Genomic DNA, 11,418 nt, shown 5'->3' on the forward strand with positions numbered 1-11,418 from the left:
CTTTTCCAGCCTGGTTGATTCTGTGATTTAATGCACTTTGCCATCCTTCTGAATCATGTCATGCTTTGTACAATGTTGCTTTGTGCCCGTTGTGGATACAAATGCCACAGAAAACTTAAAAAAAAAGAATTAAAATCGAAACACTCCTTCAAGGATAAGCATTTCAAAGCTTCTAAACATGCCTTTGCTTCTGGGATAGTTGTGTTTGACCACGCTGCCCGTTGATGCAGCGCAGACACAGAGGTGAGGTTTCCTGTGCATGTGGGGTTTCCTCTGTGTAGTGTGTGTGTTTCCCTGTCCTGTGGTGACTGCTCTCATGTTTCATTTTCATGCTTTTAATGCGGGAAATTGGAGGTCTTGCAGCTTTTAAGATATGTTCAGTTTGTAAAGGATGCTGATTTTTCTGTTTCGCTCTGTGCTGGGTGCCTGACTTTCTCTTCTTCATATAAAAATACACTCAGATGGCAATATGGCATGTAGTGATAGCGCAAGGGGGAATGGCTTTAAACTGGCCATTTAAAATGGCCAAAGGGGAGGTTGAGATGAGCTCTTAGGCAGTTCTTTGCTGTGAGAGTGCTGAGGCACTGGCACAGGGTGCCCAGAGAAGCCATGGCTGCCTCATCCCTGCCAGTGTTCAAGGCCAGGTTGGACACAGGGGCTTGGAGCAACCTGCTCTAGTGGAAGGTGTCCCTGCCCGTGGCAGGGGTTTGGAGCTGGATGAGCTGTAAGGTCCCCTCCAACACAAACCATTCTGTGGTTATGTTTCAAAGGAGTTTAGAGATATATTTGCCCAAAATAGAGTGCTTTTGGGAAGTCTTGTCCACATTGGTCTTCTGCATGATGGGCTTTGGTAGAGCATGATGTTTCAATGCTGTGGGCTGTGACTCTGTGAGGTTGCCAGGCTCTTCAGCTTCCAAGGCTTGCCTGGGAAGCAGTGTGGTTTGTGGCATGGATGTGTCTGATCCCCTCTTGTTTTTTGTAGCTTTGGAGAAGGAAAGAAACAGAGGCATTGGGAAACCACTGCTTGGAGGGCCCTTCTCGCTCGTCAGTCATGAGGGACAGCCCAAGACCAGCAAGGACTATATCGGCCAGTGGGTCCTGATCTACTTTGGCTTCACACACTGCCCTGACATCTGTCCAGATGAACTGGAGAAAATGATTGAAGTGGTAGATGAAATTGGTATGGGAATTTGGTTGGTATTGTGGTCCTCTTCATGGGAGGTCTGGGTTTAATGTGGTAAAACACTGCAAGTGATAATAAGTGATGATCTTTTAAAAAATGCCATTGACTGCTCAGTAGTTGACTTAATTGCTAAGTGATACATAGATCAATCTGCCTGTGACTAGGATCTGCTATTTAGAGCATGACAGCACTGATCTTCCTGCAACAGGGGACTTCTTGGTAATAAAACATGATGGTGGCAGGTTAAAGGAAATGGTGCTTTTGCATTGTATTGTGGCCAAGCAGCAGTTGTGGGGTGTGTTAGAGTTGTTTTTCACCTCTGAGATTAAATCTCCCAGAGTCTCTTTTGAGAATGTCTGTGCTGTGGAATGGAGGTTGGGGAAGGCTGAGGGATAGAGGTGGTTTTTCTCAGCCTGCAGGCCCTGAGGAGTTATGGAGCAGGGATAATAGCAACCAGGCAAGTGGGAGGGTAGACTGAAGTGACGAAAGTACAGTGAAAGGTATGGCTGGAACATCACAGGCCCCCTTTGTACTGACCATTGTGCTTTGATACATGCATCATGCCATGGCATTTTCTGCATCAGAGCCAGTTTGTTATCTCCCCTAAGCAGGGCAGGGGCTTCAGCTGAGAGCCTCCACCCAGGACAAGCACAGAGCCTTGGATTTCATTCACAAATTGCATATGTTAAGCTGCAGAAAATGGCCTTTTTTGTCACTTAGGGTGGGCTCAGGTGTTACAGTAGCTTGGCTGTGAGCTTGTTTGAAGGGAGATGAGAAATGATTTTTGTTCTTCTAAGAGAAATGTTGTTAATGTCACAGATAGAATTCCATCTTTGCCTAATCTAACTCCACTCTTCATCACCATTGATCCTGAGAGAGACAGTGAAGAAGCCATTGCCAAATACATTAAAGGTATTACTGTTTTCTTCCTCCATGTCTTGCAGCATGTAACATAGAGCACTGAAAAGGAGGCTCTTGTTGGGATTCTGCTCGCTAAAATGTCTAAATGCTTTCTTTCTATTTAGAATTTTCTCCAAAGCTGATTGGATTGACTGGTACCAGGGCACAGATTGACCAAGTGGCCAAAGCTTATCGTGTGTATTACAGTGAAGGTCCCAAAGATGAAGATAATGATTACATAGTAAGTAAATGTAGGGCATTTGCCTAATGAAAGAGTTTGTATAAGAGCAGCATATAGATTTTAAAATCAGAAGGCAGCTGTTGCAATCTATGCTGAAGTGGCACATGACAGAGCCCTGTTGCAGTGATATGTTAAGCTGCAGTTTAGAGGTTTCAGTCAGAATCAAAGTGCCCTCTTACCTCAGGCTCACTGAAACATGTTCTAAAATTTACAGTCGCTGGCCTGCATATAGAATAGCAGATGAAATGGCAAGCCTGGCATGTAGGGGTTTTGTCTGGCCATTTTCCTACGTGCTCCAAAGTGAAAATGGAACTAGGAAATTAAGGCAATAGGAAGAGGGAGAAACCACTCGTATCCTGCCAAACAGATACCAAGGAGCAGGGTATTCCTGACAACAGACTTGGATGATGCAAAGTCTGCCTGCAGATACCATAGGGATCTTCCACCTGTATCAAATGACCTCAAAGACAGAGCATGTTAATGGGAGTAAAATACATAAAGTAATTGTGTGAAGGGGGAAAGTGAGGTTTAAGTGAGGCTAAACTGGTTAGTCAAAATCTGGGTGTGAATAGAACTGGCTGTAGGGCTCAGAGCTGCTGCCAAGGCCTTCCTGACTTGCCACATCCTGAGCAGACTGGAAGAGTAAAGTAGGTACAAGTGTGTATGCTTAAACCATGACAAAGTGATATGATAAAGGAGGATGCATATTATATGACCTTTTTTATTTTCTTCATTACAAAGAACTAAGGGCATCAGAGATCTAAAACCAGGTTCCAATGAAAGCTGGTGGTTCTTGTTGCATTGGACATGTGAGAATTGGAATCCCTCGCTACAGAGGGGAATGGTAGAAGTTTACGGGAGTTCACAGGGAGACTTGTTGTTAGTCTGTGGAAAACCCAATCTGTTGAGGATTATGAAGTACACAGGCATGTTGCCTAGTTCAGGAAGCCTGTGAGCTAAAACATGTTTGGAAACTGGGAGGTAATAGAGGAAACATATTTTTGGTGCTGATTTTCTGCTCTTCTTCAGAGCAACCATATCTGGCCACTTTTTCAGGTAGGATGCTGTGGCAGGTGAGGTTGGGTCTAGTCCAGTATTGTTTATTCTTAATCTGTTTCTAAAAACCACCTGACTGCAGAAAACAGATTATCCATGTGAACAAAGGTTGCTGGAACAAACAGAGAAAACCATCAAGAGTAGCATATGATACCAGTAAAGAGGAGGTGGAATCACACTGGTGATGTGTTATTAAAAGGGATGTGAAGTGAGAGATGAACTGTTTTCACTTAGTGGCAACTCAATAGCTGTAGAAGTCTGTGTGTAAGGTACTGTATTTGAATGGAGGAGAGAAGCTTGCTGGGGAAACTCAACACCAATTCCAGTCAGTCTGAAAAGCATCAATCTGAAATCAATCTGAAGGTACTGCTTAAAAACTGGGTTTATAAAAGGGGGCTAGTGGAAATGCAAGAATAGGTTATAGGAGCAGGACTGGCAAAGGATGCCTGCTTAGGAGAGGGAAGATAATAAGTAGAATCTGACATTAAGTGAACTGAAGTTGAGGAGGGATGATGAAAAGAGGTCAGGAAAGCTGAAAGAGTGCTGCTCCTTAGGAAGCAAACCACACGTGGATTCTAGGAAACCACACTTGGATTCTGGCATGGCTGTGAAGGGAAAGTGTAGGGGTTCAGCCAGGTCAAATAACTACAGATGACAGCAGCTTCATGGGAGGCTGGAGAGTGAAACTGAACTGGAGAATGTGACTACACATGTGAATGAAGTAGGAGAAGAGATTTGGGATCCAGGAAGAAGATGACTGATCAGTGCTAGGGTTGGCAGCCTGAAAGAAGGGAAGGGCAGCAAGGAGGAAAGGCCAGAGAACTGGGAGCAGGAGAGCAGCCTCGGAGCCCCAGCCGTAGTTCCAAGGAGAAAGAGTATCACCTGCGTGTCCTCAAGAGTTGTCAGGCTCTGTGTGTTGAGAAGCAGAGAGCTCTGTGTGCTCAGGGCAGGAAGGCCAGAGGACACAGGGCTGTGTAACAAAATACAAAGAGCAAGAACAGACCTGGGAGGGGGAGCTTGAGGCTGCTTTTGTGCCTGACTTAGTCAGGTAATTACTACACTCATTTTTTTATTTTTTTTTTTTTTTTCCATAAGGTATTTCCTTTTCCTTATTGTCCCTGTCCTGTCAGTTGGTGACTAACACTGCCAGCTGTGCCGGAGCAGCTTCTGTTTTCCTTGCAAGCTGCTGGGAGGTAGGAAGAGGAATAGGTCCCCTACAGCCAGTTCAACTGTGCTGCTTGTTTTGACTTGAAAAGAGCCTCTAGATGAGTACTTCCAACTGTATTTTCTAAACATGTATTTGCATTTTACAAGTATTACTTGAACACTACTAGTTCCTATTTAATAGTCTCAATTTTCTCATTCTCAATACCAGCATATCCAATGTACTTGTTTTATTTGGTGGTTTACAAGACTGCATTGAAACTCAAATGATGATTTTCATGTGCAGAGAGTGGGAAGAGTGCAGGCTTCAGGCAGAGCTTGAAAACTGGTGCACACAAACTGCACTCCAGCCTCACTGCATTTAATCTTCCACAGGCCAGGGAGTAAAAATGCTCTGAGCAGGCTACCTTTTTTTGGTAGCTGCCAGTTGAAGGATCTGACTTGTGTTTCAGATTTGTCTCCTGGATTTTGTGATCTGGTACTGAAAGTTTTAAACTAGAGTAAAATTTATTGCAGTAGGTTTTAATTCAAATAATTTTGCGAAATGTTTTTTCACTGACAAATGCCATCAAGTTTAATGCAGGTGGTACTGGAAATGTTCATCTGATTTGATTTCAAACACAGTTGCACGCTCAGTGCATAGTACTTTTCAGAGCTTCTTCTCCAGTGGCAGTGAGATGATGTAGTCACTTGAGCAATCACAGATTCATGGCCTCCAGTTTCAGTATTTTGTCTTTCACAGAATCCCAGACTGGTTTGTGTTGAAGGGACCCTAAAGCTCATCCAGCTCCAAACCCCTGCATGAGCAGGGACACCTTCCACTAGAGCAGGTTGCTCCAAGCCCCTGTGTCCAACCTGGCCTTGAACACTGCCAGGGATGGGGCAGCCACAGCTTCTCTGGGCACCCTGTGCCAGTGTCTCAGCACCCTCACAGGGAAGAACTTCTGCCTAAGAGCTCATCTCAGTCTCCTCTTTCATGAAGATACCAGACAGTACCTGCAGGGGCATTTAAAATAAATTTACGGTGCAAGGGGTTGGACTAGAGGAGCTTTGGAGGTCCCTTCCAACCCAAACTATTCTATGATTCATGGAATTGTTACTTAGAACATGTTTTAAGGTTATTTCAGTGCGGACACTAGAGGGAGCCCCTGCCTAGCACACGTGTTGCCCTCTGCACCAGCTCCTCTATCTGCAGCTCCTGTATCGCAGGGATGCTCTTGCTCCCATTGCTTGTACTGCAAGTGAGCTTGGTTTAGTGAAACACCTCTGTTTCTATTGGGTTTGCATCATATTAGCAGCAGGAGCTTGGAATGCCTTGTGGGCTTCGTGGAGCATCATGAGAAGTAGAAGGAAAGTGGAAAAAGCGAGTGGGAAAGACCTTTAGCCCACACATTGCCCTTGCCTTGTCTGTGCTGCAGGAAGGGTGCCAGCAGCTGAAGGAAGCTATTTCCTATTCCTTGAAAGTATTCCTTCAGACATTCTGAGTATGCAACTAGTTTTCTCTATCTTCTTGGGTAAAACAAGAAGACACGGAGGTGATGCTTTAGCGTCTTGGTGAGAAGTCATGTCAGACTGCTGAAGCAAAGTGTCCTGGGTTCAGCTGAACCCAGGACACAAAGGCTGAAAGGGTCACTGTTGCTGATGACTGACAGATGTGCAGGATGCTGTAGTATTGAATGGGTGGCTCCAAAGAAGATCGAGACTCCCTTTTTCTGAGGAGTTGCATGGAGAAGAGGAGGGGTGATGGGTACAGGTTACTCCTGGGAGATTCTCACTGGACCCAGCAGGAAAGATTTTCACCATGAAAACAATCAGCCACTAGAATAATCTCCCCAGGGAAGTGATGGATTCCCCAGCAGTGGACACTCTTGAGATTTGGCTGGACAGGGTGCTGGGACATCTTGTCTAGATCATGGTCTGCCAAGAAAGCTTGGACCAGATGATCCTTGAGGTTCCTTTCAACCTGGGATTTATGATTCTGTGATCTTTTTTACCAAGCCACACTGTGCTCTCTTGCAGGTGGATCACACAATAATTATGTACCTCCTTGGGCCAGATGGTGACTTTGTGGACTATTATGGCCAGAATAAGAGGAGTGCTGAGATTTCTGCTTCTATTGCTGCACACATGAGAAAATACAAATCCTAAAACACAAGGTCTTCAAAGTATGATGTGAACGTCACCTCTAGGTTTGGCTGGAATTGGGCATTGGAGTTAAAGCAGAAGTGTGCAAGTGTGACATCCTGGCATCACATGCCTCCTTTCTTCCAGGTAAGAAAGGCAACCATACTTCTATAAAATACCATCATCAAAACTCTCAATAGAGCCTTCCTTATGCATATGATTTGCAGCAAGATTTGGGATGTCTCTGAAGCATTGTTGGGAGCAGAAAATGGAAAGCACTTCTCATGTGGGAATAATATTTATCACTGGTAAAATTAACTGGTATCTCTTGGCAAGACTTCAGCAAAGGACAGTCACTGCAGGAGGACAGTTGCTTGAGGAAAAGCCACATGTGCCAGAGAACCCTCTTTTCTGCACTGTTTTGCCTTCTGGGAAAGGCAGTTACAATATTACAAGCAGAAGAGCCTTAAGAATACTTATGGTTAAGAGGTCAAGAAGATGAAGAGCACTGAAAGCATCAGGAGCTTCCACGCATGGGACCAGCCCTGTAGTGTGCCTGACTGAATGCTGAATTAAATGGATCTTTTTCGTTTGAATGCTTATATGAAGTGGCTTTTTCTTGATTTTTTTTCCCAGGTGAACACTGTTAACTTGTAAGGAAATGAGGAATAATTTGCAAATCTGATTTTCCTTCTGGCCTAAATCATTTGATGCATAGTCAACCTGATTGTGCTATGCTGAAGAGTGGAATGGGGAGGGTGAAGGGGTCTGTCCATGCATAGGGCTGTCAATCAGATCAACTTGATGCAGTGTGGCATTTGAAAATAAAGATTGCTTTGTATAGCAGTATATATTTATTTTTTCTTAGTTAGGTTTGACTTAGGTCCATCAGTACTTTATACACTGGGGAAGTTTCATATTCTTGCTCGTTTATCTCTTACTAGAAAGAAGTGGTTATCTCTGGTAGTGTAAACCATAAGATGAATGTGCTTTTGTAAGGTACCTGAAGCCCAGAGAATGGCCCACAGGAACCAAACCAGACATGTTCTTGGTGGCAGAGTGCTTAACACTGAACACAAGTGTTGCCACTGGTACTGCAATTTTTCTGAGTGTGGGGGTTAGAAGAGAACTCTCCCTTCATCTCTCCCCCATTTCCCCCTATGGGGCATTTCCATCTTTCCAAAATACTGAATAAAGGTAAGTGTAACCTGTTCCAGAGCAGTTATAAAGCAAAATAAAGTAGTGTAGCTCCACATCAGCTGCCCTGTGCTGTGGTGACTTCCTGAAGATGTTTAGAAGGTTATTCTGATAGAGTATGTCTAAGACTGCACCCTTCTGATAAAGCTCTATCAAGGAAGGAAGATTCCTGAAATTCCAAGACAAATCCCATCCCTCTGCCCTTCCCCAGAGAGTGAATAGTTTTAAGGTTTTTTTTGTTGGTTTTTTTTTTTTTTTTTTTCTCTGTTCTAAAGGATCACAGGAAGTTTTCTGTATCAGTTTACAGTGTGAGGTTTTAAAAGTCTTACTAGAATTCAACTCAACAGCTGAGGAAGTTGTGCTTTGTCTCCTGGCAGTTAAAGCAGCTCATGTCCCGCTTCTTTCTGCCTCTCAAATTGACTCTGCCCATCTCTTTTCCCTCGGTCTTTCCACTTGCTTTGGAATTGCGGTATGTGTGGGAGAGGGTTTTGTTTAAAAATTATTTACCCCCCTGTTTAGGCAATTGTCAGACTTCCACTGCCCGGCCTTAGTGCCAGCAGGGAACGCTGCTCTGTTCCCTGCATGCTGAGGAGCAGCGAGGATGAGCGTCCTGAATGCTCACCAGAAGGAGGCAGAGCTGTTCAAGGGGAAGACATACAGCGGGGGAAAGGGAGTATGTTGGGGGGTGTGCTTGGAGACTGTCACTGATGGGCAGTGTTTGTTCGGTATCAGAGCAAACGCCCCCTGTACTCACCACAGTAGCCCAGAGCCTGTGCCCAGCCCACAAAGAGGTTGCTCGGGAAGGTTTATGATGGAGTTCCTTGCTCGTGGCTGTGCTCCCTGAGTGTCCCTGTGGAAACTTCATGGCACTAGAGTTTTCACTTGGGAAGGGAATTGAAGTCTGGTGCTGTGAAGGTGAACCTCACCACAGGCAAAAGGGGCCCCCTGGGTCCCCCCCAGACAGATGGCTGCTGGAGCACTGATGTGTGCCTGCACCCCACCTGTTACTGGTGGCAAACAGCATCTCTTCAAAGTGGCTGTGTCTGTAACACTGACTGCAGAAGTGATGCCATCCCAGGCTGGGGACTAGTGACAGGGTGTCTGAGGAATGAGGGATGGTTCCATTTGTGTAGCCAAGGAAGGCAGCGCATTCCTTGTGTGCTGCGCACATAGCCCATGGAGGAGCTGAGCAGCATGGGTGATGTTGGCTGTTTTAGGAATACTCTCACCACCAGCATGGGCAGAGCCAGGAGCTGAGAAGTAAGGAGACCACGGCTTTAAATGGCTGCAAAGCCTGATGTACTTGCAGTCCAGATCATGGAATAACTTGGATGGGAAGGAAGGAGCCCCAGGAGGTCTCTAGTCCAACCTCCTGCTCAAAGCAGGAGCAGGAGGTTCAGAGCAGGTTGCTCAAGGTTTTAAACAGCTAAGGCTTGGAAACCTCCAAGGATGGAGCCGGCACAACTTCTCTAGGTGGTAAAACATGTTTCTTACTAGAGCAAATTTTCAGCACCATTCAGATTTCATCTGCCATTTTAACTCTTGTTCTCTCACCGTGCACCAGGGTGAGAAGCCTGACTCCATCTTCATGATAGCCTCTTCATAGGCATTGGAAGTCTGCTGTTACATCCTTCTGCAGCCTTCTCCTTCCCAGGCTGAACAAGCCCTGGTCCATCAGCCTCTCCTCATGCTGTACACGATGGCTGGCTCCAGACCTCTGACCATCTTGACCTTGGATTCTTCTCCCCAGACTGCCCCTGGCCAGTCAGTTCCCAGCGTGGGATTTTGCAGGGTCGTTTTCCTTACTGGGTGCAGGACTTGTTGAACTTCAGAAGGTTCCTGTCAGCCCATCCCTCCAGCCTGTCTAGGTCCCTCTGGATAGCAGCTATGACCTAGAGGTCAGTTGCCCAGCCATCCAGGTCATAAACTAGCTTGGACACAAGACATTGTGGCAGGTAAGTTTGGGAGCTGAGGTTGGACAGCATTCACCGCTCCCTCCACATCCTCCAGTCTGGTCGCTTTATCATAAAAGGCAGTCAGGATGCTCATAAATCCACACTGACTGTTCCCAGTCACCTTTTTTTTTTATGTGCTCAAACACATTGAAGTGTTTTTTTCCTCCTCTTTATTGAGCATTTTTCTTCTGCACTTAAAAAAGAAACCTCTCAGGAAAACTGCCCCTTATATGAGCTGGTGTGTCTTGAGCGGATGTGGGAGCCAGGCTGGGCATCAGTCCACAGTTATCAGGGCAAAATCCAGATTAGGCTTTGTTTTTCCATACTCTGTCACATGTGTACTGCCAATGTGAAAATACTCTTTGGACTGCTATGATAGCCAAAGAGCTCAGTCCAAATCCAGTTTGGATCTTGAGGAGAATTGCCTTGGCTCAAATGCCCTGTGACATAGGAATTTATCTGCTCCCCAGAGCTTTCCTGTGCCCAGAGCAGGCGAGGACGTGGCTCCCAGGCCTGATCTGCTTAGTGCCTGCTCTTCAGTGTTCATTTCAAAGCAGCTTGCTTTGATCAGGAGGTGCTGAGCATCTCTGCTCGTCACTTGTATTGAGCTTGAGCTGTGCCCCAGCATAGAATCATAGAACCATAAAATAGTTAGGGTTGGAAAGGACCTTAAGATCATCTAGTTCCACCCCCCTGCCATGGGCAGGGACGCCTTACCCTAGACCATGTCACCCAAGGCTCTGTTCAACCTGACCTTGAACACCGTCAGGGATGGAGTGTTTCGGCACCCTGTTCCAGCACCTCAGCACCCTTGCAGTAAAGAACTTCTTCCTTATATCTAACCTGATCTTCCTCTGTTTTAGTTTGAACCCATCATCCCTTGTCCTATCACTGCAGTCCCCGATAAAGGTCCCTCTCCAGCATCCTTGTAGCCCCCTTCAGACAGTGGAAGCTGCTCTGAGGTCTCCACTCAGCTCCTCTTCTCCAGGCTGAACAACCCCAATGTTCTCAGCCTGCCTCCATACAGGAGGTGCTTCAGGCCCTGATCATCCTTATGGCCTCCTCTGGACTTCTATGGGATCACGTGCTTTTGGAGCCTATCTCTTGCTTCAGCCTGTACCTTGCACTTGGGTGGTGAGGACTGCCTGGGTCATACGTGTTCACACAGTGCTTTGGATGCAGTTCTGTCATATATTTGAGTGATGGAAGTGTCTTTAATCACTGTCCCCAACCAGAGCAGCCTGCTGTGCCCTGGAGGGACTGAGCAGGACAATTCCAGGGCAGGTATTTCCCACAGTGCTGAATTTACCTACTGCCTCCAAACAAACTCCATGTCTGGTGGAGTAACTCCCAGGAGAGAGGAAAAATAGACATTTCTGCTGTCTTGAAACAAAGTGCAGCGTCCTGGCATGCTCCAGATCCACAGTCATCAGTCATGTTCCTTGACAATTTGTATTGAGCAAACACTTGCTGATAGTGCCAGAAACACTGCTGTGCTTTCAGGGGTTGGTGAGTGTCTTGACATGGAGCTTGCTGGCCTGGGGCTCACAGGGTGCTCCAGGGATGTGCCAGCACCTTCTTTGAGACAAAGGCAACCT

General features: G+C 46.0%; 1 protein-coding gene across 1 annotated transcript; it reads left to right on the forward strand.

Annotated features, from left to right (window-relative positions):
* Positions 1-982: 982 nt before the first annotated feature.
* Positions 983-6,906, forward strand: LOC104405513 (protein SCO1 homolog, mitochondrial; the record flags this gene model as incomplete). Its single annotated transcript, XM_010014245.1, has 4 exons — positions 983-1,180; positions 2,003-2,095; positions 2,209-2,324; positions 6,564-6,906. Coding segments are annotated over 4 exons (536 nt in total), but the record flags the coding sequence as incomplete, so codon positions are not given.
* Positions 6,907-11,418: the final 4,512 nt, after the last annotated feature.

Source organism: Nestor notabilis, unplaced genomic scaffold (assembly GCF_000696875.1).
Source record: "Nestor notabilis isolate BGI_N333 unplaced genomic scaffold, ASM69687v1 scaffold7315, whole genome shotgun sequence".
Lineage (NCBI taxonomy): Eukaryota > Metazoa > Chordata > Aves > Psittaciformes > Psittacidae > Nestor > Nestor notabilis.